Source organism: Condylostylus longicornis, unplaced genomic scaffold (genome assembly GCF_029603195.1).
Source record: "Condylostylus longicornis isolate FDR11 unplaced genomic scaffold, ASM2960319v2 ptg000004l, whole genome shotgun sequence".
NCBI classification, from domain to species: domain Eukaryota; kingdom Metazoa; phylum Arthropoda; class Insecta; order Diptera; family Dolichopodidae; genus Condylostylus; species Condylostylus longicornis.
The window spans coordinates 19,921,929-19,943,603 of NW_026577973.1; the positions used below are offsets into that span (position 1 = coordinate 19,921,929).

The 21,675-nt window shown below is 24.2% G+C and overlaps 2 protein-coding genes across 2 annotated transcripts in view; one reads left to right on the plus strand and one right to left on the minus strand.

Moving 5' to 3' along the window:
* The window catches only part of LOC129609893 (carbonic anhydrase 1-like), a 43,093-nt gene extending 36,979 nt beyond the window's left edge, over window positions 1-6,114 (minus strand). The window contains exons 1-2 of the mRNA XM_055522122.1: window positions 5,975-6,114; window positions 5,229-5,450 (exon numbers count right to left, since the gene is read on the minus strand). Coding sequence (XP_055378097.1) covers window positions 5,229-5,262 — 34 coding nt within the window. The 5' untranslated portion in view covers window positions 5,263-5,450; window positions 5,975-6,114. The remainder of the gene's footprint in view (window positions 1-5,228; window positions 5,451-5,974) is intronic.
* A 4,088-nt stretch (window positions 6,115-10,202) lies between these two features.
* On the plus strand, window positions 10,203-20,858 carry LOC129610323 (fragile X messenger ribonucleoprotein 1 homolog). Its single transcript, XM_055522865.1, has 11 exons — window positions 10,203-10,463; window positions 10,906-10,958; window positions 11,529-11,849; window positions 11,924-12,089; window positions 12,147-12,214; window positions 12,273-12,570; window positions 12,627-12,758; window positions 14,125-14,362; window positions 19,797-20,051; window positions 20,122-20,193; window positions 20,272-20,858. The coding sequence occupies exons 1-11, from the start codon at window positions 10,410-10,412 to the stop codon at window positions 20,622-20,624; spliced, it is 2,010 nt and encodes a 669-aa protein (XP_055378840.1). The 5' UTR covers window positions 10,203-10,409; the 3' UTR covers window positions 20,625-20,858.
* The last annotated feature ends 817 nt before the right edge of the window (window positions 20,859-21,675 follow it).

A 21,675-nucleotide genomic window follows, 5' to 3' on the forward strand; every position in this document is an offset into this window, starting at 1 on the left:
GTAAATTATTATTCCTGTAAATAAATTATTTTTTGTGATAAACAGCCAAACTTTAACTTTTGAGTCTGCCACCGTTTGTACTCACAAGTGAGACACAAAGTGATCAGAATTCGTGCTAGTGCTATTTTAGAGCGAATTCCAGTTTTATTATAAGGTTTTTCGAAATTTTTTTATTAATTCACAAACTAATTTTTCTATCGAATACACACATACTTATATAGAAGGCTTATTAGATCTGAAACAAAAGAATAAACCGGAAACATCAAGTTTTCATGTGTATGTACTATCAACCTATAAGTATACAAATACTTGTCAATATTTTATATATACTTGTAGATAGCATCCAAATTAACTTGAAATTAAAGTCTAAAACAATTCCGAATCCCATTTACAAACATTAAAATACACTTATAATTACAAAATTTATTTTTTCATATCAGATTTATAAGTTTTTGTTTTTTTTATTTTCGTGTAAGTATTTAAAATAATTATGTAATATTGTACAATATGCATACATACGAGTATATACGGTATATACTGTATAAATGCAATTATGTATGCAATTTGTAAAATTCAATTGGCCAATTTTAATGTAAAAATAATTGTTGTACAACGACAGAATAGTAATAATAAAATGTTGTAAATAAGGTAAATTGGGGTAATCGTACACTTAAAGTACGATGATTTGAACTATAAATAAATACATTGTATGGAGATTAATTTGTTTTGCAGTTTCTTAGTAAATATTGGATAAAAAATTAAAATATTACGATAATTTATTTCTAAGAAACACTTATTTTCATTCTGCATTATAAAACATTGAGTCTTACATTAATATCTTTTAATTTAATTTTTCAAATATTTTGACATAAAATCGCAAATACCTTGCACGCAATCAAAAACAATGAACTCGAAAATAGACCACAAAATTCTATTTAATAATGAAATTATTGTTATAATCATTGAATAATATAATATCATAAAATATTGGTAGAAATGAGAATTTCCTTGGAGGAAAATCTACAGGTTTCCATGAAGCTGATCACTCTGAGTCTAAGATTTGAAATAGTTTATAGATTGTACTGCTTTTTTCATAACAAATTTGAAATTATCTCTATAAATCGACATACCGATGTGTAAATCATTTCGAATCTCAACAACACATTAATCAGCATTTAATTAAACAGTTACCCCATTGCACTTTACAATTGCGTTCCATTTTTATATGCAAAGCTATAACATTCATTTTTTTTTTACATTTAATGTTTTTAATATTTTATTTAATTCATCCAACTAAGTAGCAGATGATGAAAAAAAAAATTTTTTTAAAGAAAATATCAATGAGAAATGAAATTTTGCAAACGAATTGTACATGTGTAATTAATATTTAAGTTAAAAAATTAAAGTTTTAGTCACTTTATAGCACTAACTGCTTTGTGCATCACAAAATTTAGAAAAATATAATAATCAATACATTATGTAGATATATAATTTTGTAATCCTCTAATTTTTCTTAAGTTATTGTTAATTATTCTGAAACATGTTAGGCAACGGAGCACATAATGAGAATATTATGAGAAAATATAGGTAAACAAAAGGTTTTAATTTTTACATAAATTTGTTAATTATTGCAATTATAAAAGTTCGAATAATAATCTGACTATGCAAAAAAAAATTATACTTAAATTTAATTAACATATTTTTTTCATTAAAATATGCAATTTAGTATAGCCTTCTTAAATAATCTGACCAAGATATGACATCATAATTTAATATTTTAGTTTATAACAAATAGGAAAATTACGATAAACTCACTCTTACTTTATAGGTACTTCATCTATAATAATAAAAAATTTTTTTAGTTCAGTTGAATTATTTCTAAATTAGTTTCCATATTTGAATAATATTATAAATATGGCCAATCTGGAGCAAATGAGAAATCTAAACAAGAGTATTTAAAAGCATGTAATGAAGTTTGCTCTAATGATAAGGGGGCGTTGGAACAAAAATCATGACAAGGCACAATTACAATATTTCGTGTTGGGATTGGACTAACTAGGCCGCTTAGTATCAATGACTTCAGTAATCGGATCAGCAAAATGACAGAGATCTTGTCGTTCATGTTAGATGAAATATTAAACCTATTTGAGGTAGCAATGCAGGTGATTTTGTGATTTTAAAATTTTTTAAACTAACCACACAGTAAAAGTAATAATAAAAAACGTTTAAAAACAAATTTAATTAACTTTTGAATGAAACTGTAAAGGACACAGTTTTCTTTCAAATTCTTCAAAACAATATAAGAAGTTTACAAAAGCGAAATTTAATATCTTATTATTTTGCACTACAAAAGGATAACATTTTATAAATCGAACAATTTTTTTATGTTTCACTTGTTTAACAAGTTTCACATTATTCAGAAAAATGTCAACTGTTTTTGTTCTTGTGTTAAACAATTTCTTTTTAACAGAAATTATTTTGTCCCATAATAATAACCAACCTTGAATTTTTACCAAATATTGCAAAATTATTTTTATATAAATACACTTGTAATTTAAATTTTTTTATAAACTAAACTGAATAACCCTAAAAAGGATATTTTCAAATGTACAACTGAAATAATTCAGAAAAATTTCATTGTTGTATGTGCATCTAGAGTAGGTTTTTTTAAATTTTCATTCTTAAAACTAATTACAAGACACTAAAATAAAATTGATAATATTTGTATAAAGTAGTCTATACTTTTGACCTAAAAAAGCCGATATTCTGTGTGCGTTTAACAACTGCATAAATCCGTCAACTTATAATCAATTCTTTATATTTAAAGAATTTTCAATTTTTTTAGAATTCATTTAAATATATACTAGATACTTTAGAAATAAAGTCAATAAAATAATTTTGTATCAGTTATGTATTTATATTTCCTCTTTAATATTTGTTTTGATAGCCCCGATTTTTAATGTTATCATAGTGTTACGAATTTATTTGTATTTACATTTGCATTTGAAACAATGCAATCGTTGTAATGTAAAACTGATGTAGTTTTATAGACTGTTATCAAATTATTTTAGTATTGTGTTCTTCATTGCTTTAATGATGGAAATTACATTGCAACAATATGTAGAAACTAAATAGAAAACTAATCATAGGTACTCGTATTCTACGTAATGATCATTATGAGTACACAATTGTCCTCATTGTTGAAAGTAGTTGTGAATGAAAAATAGTACCATGCGAATAATAATAGCTACTGTTGTTCATTTTTAAACCAAATAAATTTTAACTTAAGTTTAATCCAAGAGCTAATCAGTTAATCTTGATATTTTCGTTCAAATTTTCTATAATAATGAACTCACAAATTTGTTCAATTTATATTCAAAAAACAGTTTTTTAAAATGATTTTAATTGCTTGTTATAGGAATTTTTTGAAAATAGCTTTCGAAAGCTAGACTATTTCAAGAGTAATGCATAAGAAGATGAAAAAATGACCACTGCCCTTTGTTTAATACAGTAAATCTCTTTAGTTACCGATACATAATATTGCACATATAAAGTAATCCAATCATAGCTTCTAAAAATTTTTATGTGTATAATAAAAAAAATCTGATGTAGTCAGCACATAACCGACCGCATTGTGTATTGTTTAGTTAAATGAAAGTGTTTCAGAATATTATAAAAATGTCTGTTAAATACTTCTTTCCAATTTTTAGGACATTAGTAAGCTTATAGTTAACATACTTAGAAAAATGTAAATTTGGCTCTTAGTAGAGTTTCGCTTTGTGCTACCCGAATTCCCTGAAATGCTCGCCAGTTAGTTCCGGTAACAACCAGAACTCAAATATCAAATTTCAAGAAATTCCATCAATTTGTTCTGTGGATATGGTGAAAAATGTAAAATCGGCCCGCAAATCAGTTCTCGAGCCCTAATCTTTCCAAAAAAGTTATATGTTCATTGCTTTAATATGAGGAATTCATATATGAAATTTCAATGAAATCGGTTGATTATTTCTCTTTATATACACAAAAGTGTATGTTTGGCCCGTAGTAAACGTCTAGTTGCCGATGCCTGATCTTTCCAAAAACTTTACATGTTCATTGTTTTAATACGGGGAATTCATATATTAAATTTCAATGAAATCGGTTGATTATTTCTCTTTATATACACAAAAATGTATATTTGGCCCGTAGTAAACGTCTAGTTGCCGATGCCTGATTTCTTCCAAAACATACGAATTTTTGCGGACGGTCGAGCTGAGCTATATATAAAATTTCAAGTAAATCGGTTGAATATTTTCTTCAAAATGTTCAAAAATGTAAAACAGGCCCGCTAAAAAGTGCAGTTACCGAGGCCTGATATATACCAAAAGTTGATCGATCCGTGCCATGATGGAAACAAACTTACATATAAAATTTCATCAAAATCGGTTCAGCCGAACTTGAGATACACGCGTGCACACACAGACCGACAGACCGACAGACCGAAAGGTTGCTAAAAATAGTTTATTTACATTTCCCTACTATGGTACGTTCCCACCGAAAACTCGATATGCAAAATTTGTTGCCATCACATAACCTACCTATTGTTTACACAATACGGTCGGTAAAAATAACAGATAGATACTGAATTTCTTATCTCCCATACATTTTTATTTTATGTTGAAAAAATCGTTTGAGAACCAAAATATGCAAAAAATTCTATTTATAAAATGCAATTAAAAGTAATTTTTTTTAGGTGTTAGTTATGAAAAATCATTAACCGATTCTTCTATATTCGATTGATAAGCAATTTACGTTTTTCTCAAATAAAATTGTAGAAAGGAGAATTTCAGCTTATATTGACACCTACTTCAGCTATGTATTCAGTTGAAATTTCTGTTTGCATAATTATCACAAAAGTTCAAACTTTGACTATATTTGTTAATATAACAAAATGGCATTTATATCATACAATTAAAGCAAAATGCTTTTAAGTTACAAACTATTAATGGGTATGTTCCTTTTAATTAAAATTTAGATTATTATATCCTCCATAGAAGACTTTCCTTAAGCAAAATTTCGTTTAATTCTCAAACTACTCTCTACTAGAACCTTTAAACTTTTTTTAATCTATACAAGAGGGGCTCATTCTATTATCTTTAAAATTTCTTATCTTATATAAATAAATATAACATTATGTGAACCCTGAAAATGAAAACTTTTTATATAAATAAAAAGTGAAAATATCTTACCGGTTAACAGAAAAATTGTTAATCCTTTAAACATTTTTTCTCATTCACAGGTATCCGTATTCTTTTCAATATCAAAATAAACTCTTATATCATTTATAATATAAATTTAAATTATTTTATTGCAAATTTTTTAATTTATTAATTGAATTAATTAATCTTTTTTGCCTCGATTTTTTTTTTGTTATTATATTTTTTAATTCAAAATCTTCTCACAGTCGTCACCTAAAAAAGAAAATTTTTTATAAATCTAAATTACATACATTTGCGTATGCATGTGTGTTTGAACATATTAATTATGTTGTGTTAACAAAACGTCATGTATCTTAAAAAAAAAATCTAAGTGATTTTTTTTCATAAACGAATTTTTAATTGCTGTTTCCACTGTCGCGTAATCAATCGCTCTTGTTATGATCAAAAGGTCATATTTACAAAAACAAAAATCTAAAATAATTTCATTTTCGCTATTTTTTTATTTGTTATTCTTTTTTAATTTTTCTCGTTTTTTATTAATTAATTTATTAATTGATGATAATGCAAGAAAAGAAAAATTATGTGCGATAATTAAAAAAAAAAATCAAATTATTTTTTTTTTAATTTTAACAATGGGCAGAAATTTCTCTTGTTATTGTTTTTGTTGCTGCCAACATAAATAAATAATTTTATATTTAAAAACGCTTAATATTTTTTTTCCACGTTTTGATTTTTTATTTTACAATTATGTAGGTAATTTTTTTTTTAAATTTTACCGCGACCGGGAAAATTCTTCTGATACGCGGTAGATTCGATAAAAGAATTCAAATAGAAATTTTCATTTTATTTATTTTTTTTTGTTATTTTTGTTATAAATATTATTTGTCTTCTTTTTGATTGTGTGTTGTGAAAATTTTCCTGCCTTTATAACGGTATTCTGCTTTTCTTTTTTTTTATAATTTCCAATTTTTTTTTTTTAAATATAGAAAAGACTCCGAAAAGCTTGAATTCTAACCGAATACTAAAAAAATGTTCTTTTGGGACATTCTGTAGAACAGAGAATGTGTATTTTAGTTAGCTAGTGAATGATACTTATAGATATCTAGTACTAGAGTGTGCAATTACATATTTGTTCGCTTTTCATTTTTATTTTAATTTTTATTTTTTACTTAGTTTTTGTATTATTTGTATTTTTTTTAAATTCAATGTTTAACAGTAGCAACAATTTTAACAAAATATATTATGTACATGTATATTTACTATTTTATGTGTATATACTATCAGAAATACATTCATACATATGTGTAGATGATTTTTTATAATATTGTTATAATATTTTGATAGGTACATATTTAAATTGTATGTAAATATAGAATATTATAGAGAATATTTAAGAGATTGTAGATGATGTTTTTTAATATATTTTGAACTGAGTATTTTATTATATTTTATTATAGATAGGTGGCTACCATAGTGTTTATCAGAAATTCAAAATAAAAAGTGTAACATATAGAAATGAAAATTTAAAAATATTTAAATGTGCTTACCTACACGTTTATTATTTGATTTTTTATGTAAATTAAAATATAATATATAGTACAGATACATATACCAGCACACACATATTACGTATAATAACAGATAAAAATAGAGGATAGAAGATCCGATAGGAAATAAGAATACATAAAATTTGCATATTTTTATATTATTATAAAAAAATCATATTTTTTGAATTGCTTTTTTTTAACTGTATTCGATTATTTCATTTTTAGAGGAAAAATTAGTGCTAAATTGCTGTATGTGTCTATTAGTTATAACGTAGCATACGTTATAACTCAAAATTTTTAACAAAAATATAAGACAGGTTCTGAAAGAAAAAAAATTATGGGAGGAAGCTAATTATATAAGTTTTTAAATAAATTAAAAAAAAAAAACAATATGTTTTGGAATTTTTTTAAGATGTTAGACCAGCAATATTGAATAAAATTCCGAACAATGTGGAAAAAAAATTTAGAGAATATTGTAGATTTTGAAAATTTTAAATATTGTTTCATATTTTTTAATCATGAAAATTAAGTGAAATATAATCCCAAGTCAAGTCAATCAGTTATCTTTGTTGTGCTGCGATCTTTTGTGAATTTCTGTTCATTAGACTTATCTCATGTACTTATGTTTTAAGCAATATTTTTATTTGTAATAATCTCTTTCAAAGTCATTTAGAAAAGACACCGGTTCGACAAAGTACGGGTGTGCATAATATGTAGCTCAGGAAATGTATATTAAAACAAATAAAGTGTTCTCTCAAATTAAAGCAAACTCTTTTCCTTTTTGATTTATTTTAAAATACTTATAAAAAAAGGTACATTGGAAAAATTATTTATTTGTTAACAGAATGTTATTGTCTCTCATTAGATATAAGAAAAACGGTAGATAATTTTTTACACATATCTGGTTATAAACCAGACTAGGTTTTCGATTACGTTGAATTAGCTCGGTTTTTTTCATGTTGAATAATTTGTAAACAACGACTTTCATAAAAACCATTTTACATGAGTCTTTTCGACTTTTGTTGCACGGTATATATGGAATACTTCGATATTGCGATAAATAGACAATACTATATGCGAATATTTAGGAATTTGAACACAACAAAAATTATGTAAAAATATATAAATAGAATAATATTAGGTCTAGAAGAATACCAAAAACAAACAAGTCCAAAAACAAACAACAAATGTATGCTCACTTAAATACTTATATATATTATAGTTGTTTATAAAACTAACTAAATTTGTATAATATTTTGGTTCCCAAAATAAAGAGGCAATATGATGGAAATACAAAATAAAGCAAATGTAAATATCAGTAACAAAGGAAAGGAGGATGCCCGCGGTTTTAAAATCGGTTATTTTTTTTTTATTCGTTTATTCCAGAGCTTTAACAAACTTCTCAGATTTTTTATTTTTTATTTACCTCCCACATTTTTCTACGTTGTTCATGTAAATATCAGTTACACAATATCTATATTATTGTACAGAGCTATATTCAACATGGTTTTTTTTTTAATTTCAAAATTTCCAAAGTTAATTTCTATAAATCTGCAAGAAAAATAGTTGTAGATTTTAACGAAACCTTTTCAATTATAAGCAGTATATTTTTCGATTTTCTAGTTCAGTAATCAAGGCATAAACTTTTGAATCAGCAAGTTTTTGACTTCCCAATTTTTCGGGTCTATCGGATGAATGGTAGTACAAAATTTTCATTGTTTTGACATTCTCATACCAACTGCGGAATAAATTATGAAAACTCATGTATCGTATGATTTTTCTAATTTAAAATTATTTATAATAAATATTGCTTGCATTAATTGACATTAGCTGATTAAATTTTTGCGTATATTCCAAGTTCACTGTAATATTTTTTTTTCTATGTTTATATATTTCTACAAACACATAGACTCTTCTCCTCACATGCCTCAAATTAGTTAAGACTAAAATTTTTCAATTCAATAGTCAAATACTTAATTAAGGGTGTCTCAATTTCTTATACCTCATTTCACAGTTATTTGCAAAGTCATTTTCGTATCTCTGTTTCTTCCTACTATTCGTATCTGATGAACTTCTATAACATCAAAAATATGGTGGTTATTGTCCTCATAAGTAAATTTTTCCCTTATTCTTAAATAAAGTTAGTTAGCAATACAGTTCAAACTTTATGCGTACTATCTATTAATAACAATAATTAAAATAAAATTGTAAATTTTTCGAAAATAATTCCCTCAAGATTTCTCCTAAATTTAATAGAAGAACGATTCAAAAAACGTTTCATTATTTAAGCCTATAAGTTTCTATGAAATCACAAATTTTACAGCGAAGAAAATATGCCATTTAATAAATCAAAGACCTGCCTGGCATTTTTTTTTTTCCGTTTTATATATTATGACCACAGGTAGAAAATATTGAATGAATGATGTTTTTAATTTTAGAAACAAAAATTTACCTAAAATTAAGGGTATCAAATTTTTCTACAAATGAACATTTTAAACATAGTTACCTGAATTTCGAAAATGAAATTTTTAGAAATCTACCTGAAATTACCATTTTTATCTTTATTTAGAAGGGAAAAATTAATTTTTTTATACCTATAATGGAAATAAGCTTGCCTATGATTATTGGATATTTACTATCTTCAAATTAAATTCAAACATTTTGATATTTTTATATAAAATCTTTATTTAAAACGAATTTGTTAAAACAGTTATTGGTTATTCCTAATATTACGGCTATTTCATAAAATGAACAATGTCCTTGTTACATAAATCATTTATAATAAGATGTTGAGGAGCAATTACATATCATGCAATTTTTTTACTCATGTTGAATTTTTTTACTCATGGTAGTTATGTGAATAATATATGTTTAATAAGAAACTATTACGTTAGTACATATGTCTTTATAAATTTACACTACCAAAAGTGATAACTACTGATAAATTTGAAATGTTTAAAAGTAACAGAATAAGCTAATATTAAAAAAGTAACGGATTTACTAGATAAAGAACCGCTACTAATATCTTTTGTGTTGACGTTAAATTCACAATAGTGTTTTCAACAATTTTAATATTTTTAGCTCTCAAGCAATTTGCAACGATAAATTACAAAATTCTAATTATAACTATAATAAATTAATAAAACAAAATGTTAAAAATAAATTTTATAAGTTTCTTATTATTTGTAAAACAGCAATATGTATTCAAATTTAAAAATAATTTTTAATATTTTCGTTACTTTAGTCAAAATGAGAATTCAAAATAGATAATTAGGAATTTATGGAAGGTTCTGGAATCTGAATGGATTCCCAATTGACATATGTGTAAAAATTGGTTATTGGGTTAAGTAAAAAAGTAAGATAGATAATTGCCGGTTATATTATTCATAAGATAAAGTGAATAAAATATATTTTAATTGTCGATAAATCGAGTTATAAAAATATCGAAATAAAACAATCGAAGATTTTCACACGCGAATTTTTTAGAAGCAAATTAAATAAGGAAATTAAAATATTTAAATAAAATACTTGTGTAATATAATAAAATAAATAAAAAACTGATTTTCTCTGTTGGGAGCGATTCCAGTTGGGGCATCGCAATAACATCTTTATTTCAATTAGGAGAATTATAAAATTATAAAAATCTGCCGAAGAAAGAAAAAAAATGGCTGATGACTTGACTGTAGAAGTTTGTCGGGACAATAGATCTTTTTATAAGGTTTGCAATTTATTATTCATAATAAAATTATTTTTTGAATTAAGTTGATACAATAAAATTTGGTTTAACTTTGTGAAATTTTAATATATAATGATGTTGAGTTTTCTTCTACGAAATGAACGAAGATATTTTTTTTATAATGCTGAATTTTATAATGTATAGAATGAAATTTCCTGCATTATATACGTACCTATTTAATAGAGAATATATTCTGGGGGGATATTTTTGGACGCCGCCATAACCCCTGTTTTGACAGAGCGTGAGAATACGCCTCGTGTGTGATAAGGAAGAATACTCAACAAAAATTTAGGAGAGAAAAAAATTTGATCTATATTTAAATCTATTAAAAATTTCAATTTTGATTCATAAAATACATGTGGTACTAATAAAAAAAAATAGCTCTATATTCCTTAATGTATTCGTTTTTCTTCTTTTGTTTCAGGGAGTTGTTACTGATGTTGTGGAAGATGGTCTAGTGGTAGTACTTGATAATGAGTAAGTTAAAATTATTCTTAATACAATAAGTAAATTTTTTTTCTTAAAAATATGCCAAAAGATCAATGAACTATTTTACATCCTATTGCATAGATTTCAAATAATATAATTACCAAAGTAAAATTTTGTTTACATATTAAAATTAAATCCATTTTCGAAAAAAAAGAAAAATTAAGTAATTTACAATGATGTAATTTCGTTTAGGCAAATAAACAACAACAAAATTTTCCATTTTTTCTAAGTATGTTTAATATTTTTCAAAACAACTTCAAACAAACGCTTTTTTGCGATTTCAGCAATTCTCTAGAAATAGTTCAGTAATTTCCCTTCTAAGATACGTTTTTGTTTTGTGATTATAAAAAATGACGGAGTTCTTAAAATGTCGCCTAATGTAAAAATGAATTTTAATTGAGTAATTTATCAGAAATTGAAGGCATACTACAACTTCTTTCAAATTAAAACTAAAGATGTTATATGTAACCGTCAAAATGTTGTAAATCAATACCTGAATAGTTTAATATTAAAAAAATAAAACGTACAGTGTTCTAATATATATTTTTTCATTAACAGTTATGGCAACGAAGAAAATTACTTATTTTCGCAATGCCGATTTCCGCCAGAAGCAGAACCAGAAAATGGACCACCTTTTGAAGAGGGTATGGAAGTAGAAGTTTACTCGAGATCCAACGGTCGAGAGGCCTGTGGTTGGTGGACGGCAGTTATAAAAATGTTGAAAAATGAAATTTGTGCTGTTTGCTATTGCGGTTTTGAGAATCCTTGTACGGAAATTGTCGATCTTAAACGTGTTAGACATAAAAACAATAACCCATTATTAACGACAAAAAGTTTTCATAAATTTGAAATTGTTGTTCCTGAAGAATTGCGAGAGGAGTAAGTTTTAATGGCACAACCTGATCTTTTTGTTTTCTTGAAAAAAAAAAAATTATATTTTTTGTGTTCTGCAGGGCCAAAGAAGATGGAGTGCATAAAGATTTTCAAAAGTCAATAATGGCTGGAATCTGCCGTTACATACCTGAACGAGGCGTTCTTAGCATCATATCGAAGCACGAAATTACAACTAAAAGAGCAAAAATGTTACAGGATATGCATTTCAGGAATTTAGCTCAAAAGGTATTCGTTTTTAATATAAATTCAAAAAGTTATTAAAACTAACGTTTAAAAACTTAGGTAATGCTTTTGAGAAGGACTGAGGAAGCTGTGCGGCAATTAGAATCAACAAAACTCCACAATCAAGGGTAAATACTTTTTAAATGTAAGAATGTTGGGCAATATTTAAAATTAAAAATATTATAGCTTTATGGATGAGTTTAAAGTACGGGAAGATCTAATGGGTCTCGCGATAGGAGCTCATGGTACTAACATACAGCAAGCTAGAAGCTTAGAAGGTGTTACAAATATCGAACTAGAGGAAAAATCTTGTACATTTAAAATAACCGGCGAAACAGAAGAAGCAGTAAGAAAAGCCAGATCAATGTTAGAATATGCGGAGGAATTTTTCCAAGTACCAAGAGATTTAGTCGGTAAAGTTATTGGAAAAAATGGCAGAATTATACAAGAAATAGTTGACAAAAGTGGCGTATTTAGAATCAAAGTATAAAAAGAATAAAAAATAAAAGAATTGAAATATAGGATATCCATTTTTTTCAGATTGCTGGTGATGATGAACAAGATCAAAACATACCGCGCGAATCTGGTCATGTACCATTTGTTTTTATCGGAACTGTTGAAACAATTTCAAATGCAAAAGTACTTCTAGAATATCATTTGCGTCATTTAAAAGTAAGTAATATTATAAGTATAGATTTCTTAAGCTATAGGTATTTCGAACTCAAAATGCATAGTTAGAAAATTATAACGTGTCGAAGAAAACACTGCAGAAACTTTATTTCGTAATTATTTATTTTATATATTGAAAACTTTATTTTTTATATTTCTCTGCCTTAAAATTGAAGTTTTCTGTTAGAAAAAATCGAAAAATTTTTTTCTATAAATTAGGATAAATAATATTATATATTTGCTTAGAATTATAAAATTCTATAATGAGAAACTACTGTTTTAAATGATTGTGGTTTAAGATAAGCCACCTCGGACGATTAATTTTGTTAAATGAATTTTTTTTTAATTTATTTAACATTACTATTAAATGCAAAATAAGAAGGGAAAATATTTTCGTCTTTCAATAAAGCGAACAGCATAAAATCAATTCCTCTTCCTTTTATCTTAAAATTAAAATATAGGAACTCAAAGTTTAAATTAAACACTCTCAAACTCTTGTACACCTTCAAAAAAAGAATAAAAAAATCTCATTTAATTTAAATTTCCCTCTCTCAAAATTCCTGATTTAATTTTATTTCCTTTTCACAAAAATTTAAATTTCCTTCGATAATAAATCAACAATAATGAACGACTTGTAAAATTTGAAACACATGCCACTAGAAATAATTTATTATAAAGTAGTTCTATGTTAGTATTCAACGTATAATTTTTAAAGGCACATTTTGTGGTATTCCATTGTGTTACATATATTACACAGAAAAAATATTTCATTCTTTTATCGTGTACAAAGAATTATAACTTTTTAAATTGTAAAGATTGTAAAATTTGAATGATTCAAAGTTTGATTTAGTCAATGTTAAAAGGTTCTTTTTAAAAAAGCAGATGCTATTTCTAAAAATTTTAATATTCGGAAAATTACAAGATTATTCATTGATTTGATTATTACAGCTTCTTATAGGCTCATTGGCATTAAAAATTTACCACTATATGATGTAAATATTAGAATTATAATTCTAAGCAAGCGGTGTGTGTATCAGCGTATCCTTTTATTTTCCTTTAAAAACAAAAATTAAAAATTTCATTAATAATTATGCTGTTTCGTTGATTCATTTAACAGATGATTTTCCAAAAAGATATTTTATAAACAGTTTTTTAGTATGTACATATATGTACATATACATATATGCATATTATTTATATACGTATGGACTTTTATTGTGTTAAATGTACATATTTTATGTGAACAATTTAAATTTTGCATTTTGAAAGCGAAACCCTTTCGTATTTAGAAAATGACTAGCAAATTTTAAAGAATATCTATTCCAACAATAATTTTATGTACATAAAAAATGTAAATTTTATATTTCAGGAAGTTGAACAGTTACGTCAAGAAAAATTAGAAATTGATCAGCAATTAAGAGCTTACCAAGAGTCAACAATGGGTTCAATACAAAATTTCCCAGTTTCGAGGAGGTCAGAAAGAGGTTATAGTAGCGACATGGATTCAGTTCGTTCTGGTAGAGGCGGACCACGCGGTCGTGGACGAGGTCGAGGTGGTGGTGGTGGCGGCGGCGGAGGTGGTGGCGGTAACCAACGCTATTCGCAGGGTAATAATAATATGCACAATAACAGCAGTAATGAGCATAATTATAACAATCATAATGAAAATGTTCCCCAGAGAAAATATAATAGTAGAAATGGTGTCAATAATAGTGGAGGTGGTAATAGTATTGGCAATTTAGGAATAGGTAATAGTGCCAGTGGTGGAAGCGGTGGTAATACCAATAGTAACGGTAGTGGAAATACTGGAGGGAGTAATCAAGGTGGGAGACCCAGTAATCGATCCAATAGAGGATCCTATAATGAGAGAAATCATAATAACACTAACACTGAAAGACGAACATCGCGTCCCCCAGTTTCCATGAATTCTAAATAGTTTAATATAAAGTCAGGATTACTGCAGATTTATTAATTTACATTTCTCTTTTACGTTTAATGTCGCAGTATTTTCAACAATTTCAGTTTGTAACAAAAAAAAAAAAACAGAATTACATTTTGTTACGCTTCCAAATTATATCAAAATTTTCCTATGCAATATTTTTCTAAGTACATAATTAAAATTTTGTATGACAATTATATTATTTAAATTAAAAATTATGATGTTTAAACCATCATAAAAGAGGAGACCAACGACTTTTCGATAATCTGCTACAATGAAACTAAATCAAAAAAAAGAAAAAACTGAAACTTCCTAAAATTGAACCAAACTTCCTTTAAAATAATATTTATAGGGAAAATAAAACAAAAATAATTTAAAAAGTGGGGACGTGATTATGGCAGTAACTTAACTCAAAAATAAATGCAAAATAAGACTGACCCGGCTTTGGAATATGATACCCAAATCGACAAAAGAATTTAATTAAAAAATAAAAACAAACAAAATACATTTTATTATTTTAATGAAAAGAAAAGAAAAATATATTAAACACTTCTATCAAATTTTCAATTCTAGAGAGAAATATAGAGAACTTAAATTTGATCTAGAACTATAGAGTTTATAATATTCATATAAATAGTACCCAAACATTAAAATAATTAGTAAATAATCACAACACTCTAATTGACATGAATGAAGAATCATTTAATATGATTTATTTTTCAGTTAGCCTTAGATTATTATGAAAAAAAACTATAAAATTTTAAACTGACACTGAAACAAAACAAAATATATACATATTGTCTATATTATATTGAAATTAATAAAATTTTTGCTATTACAATAAAGTTTGAAATAAAAATAAAACAAATTTTCTTGCTTATAATAAAACAATAAAATTTCACGCATAAACAATTATTTTTGTAGACAGTAGAAAATTTAATAAATTTTAATTGTACTTTTTGGGGAATATATAAAATTTATACTATTTAGACTAACTTTAAAATTACTACTATTTTTTGAGAACTATGTTGATTTTTTCAATTGATTTTTTATTAATCCTTTTATTTAACACAATTTCTTTATTAATATCTTTCTAACAATGTTAATGATTTAAAAAGAAACGATATATGTTTAAATATGTATTTAATTATAACTTAAACCGAAAAAAAAAAAAATCCTCTTAAAAAATATTGTTTAATTAATTTAATTACAGTTTTTAATTAACTTTTTGTTTTTTGGTAATAACTTGATATTTAATATTAATACCTTTGATGAAAACAAAAGAAAAAGCTGAAAGATAACATGCATGACGACTTATGTACTTTAATATAAAGAAAAGTAGATATTAAATTTTAATATACTTAAAGATTTTAAATTATTCTTTCTTAAATTATATTGTATGTAGATAATATTCGAAAAAGAAAAAACATCATAAATGACAGAAAACATTTAATGTCGAAAACAACCTTTTTTTTAATGATTAAATATTGAAATTTGATTTTAACGAAAAATTTCTAAAACACTCCATTATTCAAAATTAAAAAGCCATCTTTAATAACGAAATCTTATAAATATTTTAAATATGAAATGGAATGAAAATATTTTCTCTCTAAAAAATTGCTATTTTTCTTTCTTTTTCTATTTTACTAACAAAATTACAAATTAAAATAATTAATATTAAATATTTGATGTAGGTTTAAAATAAAGCAAATGAAATTTAGGAGTATTATGAGAAATGAATTTATCAAACAGGGCTCTCAACTAAAGTAATCAATGCAATTATTTCGTTTTCTTTATATAGAAATTATTAAATGTCAGTATTAAATTTTAATAATTGTATTATGATATAAAAATAAATTTTATTTGCATTTTAAAATAACTTCAAAAAGTATTTAATATATTTTAATATATATTCAAAATTAACTTGCGCTGAGATCGAAATTGTATATAGTTATACTGTATAGATGCAGAATTCAATTTGTCAATATTGCTGAATTGATAATTTTGATGTCAGGGTTATTCCAATATACTTCCAAGATATTTTTCCAAAGTATTAAATTTGTTGTTAATTATTTCAGATATCAAAAGTTTAAGAAATTTAATTAAAAATAGTGCTTACATTGATATAAAAGAATTTTAAAAATTAACTACAATTCATAAAAATTTCATTAAATTCAAATATAGCAAATTATGAATTTAATTTTTAAAAATGAAAATTGGAAAGGAAAACTTTAGTTTTAACTTTTCTATGAGTTCTTAAAAAAATTCAAAAACCAAATTTTCAATTACAAATTTTCTATAGAATATCTAATAATCAACATTTATTTTATTAGAACCGTGTAAATTTTTTTCTTTCATTTAAAATATTCAATCACAAAATCATTTAGTAAGAAAAGGCGGAATTCTTTTGAATAATTAAAATTGTTAAGTTTATTTTGCATTTTTCTTTTGTTTTTTTTGTTTTATTCATTAGTTTGGTAATTATAATCAATTAAGTAACTAAGTAATATCTTAACTTAATTCTTACTTTTCTTTGAACTGTAGATGCACTTTTTACATAACATACAAAAATAAGTTTATTATAATTTTATATCCATCGATATACATATACATATATTAATACATAAGTATATTGTATATAACAAAACTAGGTATTAAAAGAAAAACCTTTAATAAAAAAATTTTTATTGGTGCAAACACAATTTAACTAATTTATAAAATTTAAACAACTTCATTTTGTTTTTTGTTTTTTTCTGTTAATTTTTCATATATTTAAAGTAAAAGTATACATTTTACATTTATTTATTTTACGCTTGCACTGAAACAAAAAATATAAATATGATTGTCTTTAAAATTTGAATTATCAATTACGTATTTTTAAATAAAAATTTGCTAGCGAAAATAAATAAAAAATCAAAAATTAAAAGTAGTTTTAATTGTTATCCAAAAAAAAAAACAAAAAAAAACATTAAACATAAAGTCAAAAATAAAATAAAAAATAAATATTTTTTTTTTTGAATATGAAGAAAACAAAAAAAAAAACTAAATAAGAGAAGAGTAAAAGATTAAAAGTAACTATTAAAATTTTACCACTGAAATTAAATATAAAATTATACAAAAGAATTTTTTTAAATAGAGGATCAATTGAGTTAAAAATTATAAAAAAAGGAAAAAAAAAAACAAATTTTAGATTATGAAAACAGAACAAAAAAAAAACTTAACTTTATCAAATTTCTATTTAGCAATTTAAATATTAAAAGAAAACGATGAGTAAAAAACTATATGCAAAATTACAAGATTATAAAAACCGGAATTCAGTACATTAATGAAAATAAAACAGACGGAACTTTCAAATTCAATGAAAGAATATACAAAACAATCATTTCCATTTTCCAAATTTAGTATAGGTAGGCAACTTATTTAATTTTTCGGTATTTGAAATTTATTGTTATTTTGTAGTTATTAACTACTTTGTAATCACTTTTCATGGCCCTAAGTTAAATAAATTCTCGAATCAGAGAATAATCCTCAAGACTATAACAATTATATTATCCTTAAGTTTAAAATTGCATTAATATTTTGTTAGTACACAGATCAGCTTATAAATTATAATTGCTGAATTAAATATTAATATCATATTTCTGCAATTTTGAAATCAAAATATTTTAATATATTAACAAAAATAAAAAATTTCAACTTATTACAAATCAATTATCATTTTTGTTTTTGCGAATTTTTGTTAATAATAATAAAAATTAATATTTTGCATTTATGAACAAAATACTTATGCTTAATTCTTAATAAAGTTTTTTTTAAATAGACATACTAATTAGCTAAGCATATTATAATACAAATTTAATTTAATAAACCAAATGGCTTACAAAATAAAATACATAATTGAAATTTGGAAGTGGAAATGAATATTCTCCGAATATTTAATTTTAATCAACTTTAATAAAAATAATTCAAAAATAAAACCACTGTAAATTATTTTGTTTTAAAAATTTTTTATATATTAATTATTATATATTATGAGAAAAAAAAAACTAAGTAAATAAGAAAATATTTAAAAAAAAAAAAAAATATTTACAAAAAAAAATCTGAAAAAATAATAAAATTATATAAAAAAAAATTAACTAAAATCGTGTCATTTCTAGTGTCTAACAACAGGCAAAATGTTGTGCCCTTTTTTACAAAACAAGAAAAAAAAAAAAACAAAAAAAATTTGGAAATAAAACGAGAATCGAAAAAATTCTTAGTATTGAATAGAATTTCGATCAGTTGCTTTTTAACTTTACTACAATTTGTTACTTATTTTTTAAGAATAATGAATGACAACTAAAATGACAATTGAAATTAAATTAATAATTAATTTCGTTTAGATATTTTTTTAAGTTTTTTTCTTTTTTGAAATCGGGGCTGAACATTTTGTCCGGACACTACGAAATGGTTTCCGGATAGATTTCAAACTTTAAAAAAAAAAAAATTTTTTTTTTTATTGTTTATTTTTAAAAATAATGAAATTAAAATTAAATTTATAAAATGTTATTATTATTTTAGACAAACCTTTGCAAAACAAATAATTAATTATGCAAAAAAAGCAAAGACTAATTTATTTTTGTTACTCTTAAAAAACAAGTAGTAATCGTTACTTTTTCTAAAAAAAAACAAAAAAAAATTAATTAAAAAACGCTAATTAAATTTAATTTTAAAATTCAAAAAGTCAAAAAAAGGGCCCAAGTATTTTACCTTAGAAACTTTTTTTTTCTCCTTTCTTTTCCCAAATATTTTGTACATATTTTTTTTCATTTGTTGCTGGTCTTGCTAAACTAACATTGTAGAAACATTGTGATTTTATATAAATGAATCAAGTGGGAAGCTATCAATAGATTTTTATTTCTTTTGGAAATATGAAGAGCACATATATTATTAAATTCATTTGTGAATAGCGAATTTTCTGATTTTCGAAATTCCAAACCGAAATTCTTCGTTTCACTTTAGTTTCCTCTTTTCTCTTTGTTTACAAAATATAATTTAAGTTTATCTTCTTTTTTCCTTTGATTCTTTCATTTTATATTTTAAATTGTTTGTGTATACTTTAGCACGTCGCAATAATAATAATAATGAAGAAGACGATTACAATTCTCGTGGGGATCATTCAAGAGGATATTCGGAAAGAAGTGGTAGTTATCGCGGTGGTGGTGGTGGAGGTGGTAATGATAGACGTGGTGGTAGTAGAAGACCAGAACGTCGCAATAATGATCGTAATGAACGTATGATTGATTCTAATGGAAAAGAGATTTATAATCATGATGATCATAATCAAGATAATCGTGATATGAGTAGCGTTGAAAGGGGTAATATTTCCTTTTATAACCAAAATATATTTAGAACAAAATTAAAATATATAAATTTTTTTAATTAAAGCTGAGAGTCATTCGTCTACTGAAGGAGCTAGTTGTAGAAGACGTAGAAGGCAAAGAAATTCTGGTCAGAATGGTAAGATTTTATAAATAAAATAAAATAAAAAATAAAATATGAAGTATACTATTTTCTAAAATTAAGTTGAAATTTTAGCTAACAGTAATATAAAGCAAAGAAATCTAGAAAAACAAAATCAACAACAACCAATAGAAAATAATAAAAATTCAAGTGTTAGTGGTGGTGGTGGCGGTAGTGCTGGTAACACAGGTGGTAACGGTAGCAATGATAACGGTAATGAAAGAAATCAAATCCAAAAAGAACAAATACAGCAATCACAACAACCACAACAGCCACAACAACAGCAACAACAACCACAACAGCCACCTATTAATGGTGTTCCATTGAAAGAAAGAAAACCTCGTCGTTCTAAGAGCAATAAAAATCAACCATCTGATTCAACTAATAACGATAATAGAAAACCAGAACTTGTCAATGGAACATCTTAAGATTTAAAGAAAAATAAAATTTAAACTGAACTCTTCGTTTTTATTTTTTATAAAATATTTAAACAAAAAAAAAAAAAAGAAAAAAAGGAAATTTAAAAATGATAATTAATAATAATTATTTTAATTAGAATGAACAAAATAAAAAAAAATTAAAAAAACAAAATATTAAAGAAATAATAAATTTGTTTTTAGGCTTTTATAAAGAAAAAATGAAAATATTAAAAAAATAAAAAATTAATTCATAAATTGGTATATTTATATATATATACATATATATATATATATGTACATATGTACATGTACATAATTATACATATATATATATATAGATATATAGATATATAAATACATTGAAAATTAATTGAGTAGCATGCATTGATTTAGAAATGTATCAAAAATAAATAATATAAAAAAATTTAAACAAAACTTTAAAAATAAAAAAAAAAAGTTAAAAATTTAATTTTATAATTAATTAATAACAAAAAGCAAAAGTCAAAAAAAAAACAAAAAATGGATAAATGTTCGTTATGAATTTTTTTATCTACATTAGATTCCCAATTATATACGTCATATATAAATGGTTTGTTGATTTGTGTTTATTTGAAGCTCAGCAATTAGTAATTATCGTGTACATTATACATATATACAAATATATATATTTATAATATTTCTCCTAATATACAATCTAGTTTCGAAATTTCAAGTATCCCTAATATCTAAATTGCAAGTAATACTGTATTGCTACATAATTAAATTTATAAGTGCTAATTTGTAGAATTGTGCAGTAATATAGAAAATTATTCAAAATTGGAAGTCAGGATACTTTTAAATCTCTTCGACATTAATTACAGTTTGAAAACATTCTTCAATTCAGAATTTTTAATAATATAATTAGTAAATTTTCTAGTAAAATCATAATATTGAATTTTTTGCTTCACCAAATGTGTCTCAATTGCTATATTCTGTATTATTTTCTATGATGACAATCTATGAAATTCAATAAAAATTACAAATAGAATAAATCGTTTTTAAAATCTTGACAAAATAATAT

Excerpts from the sequence above, each read along its gene's own strand:
- LOC129610323 (XM_055522865.1), top strand. The coding sequence starts at position 10,410 with ATGGCTGATGACTTGACTGTAGAAGTTTGTCGGGACAATAGATCTTTT. Across the intron at positions 12,759-14,124 it reads ATCATTTGCGTCATTTAAAA|GAAGTTGAACAGTTACGTCA; the intron begins GTAAGTAATATT and ends TTTATATTTCAG. Across the intron at positions 20,194-20,271 it reads AAGAAATTCTGGTCAGAATG|CTAACAGTAATATAAAGCAA; the intron begins GTAAGATTTTAT and ends TTGAAATTTTAG.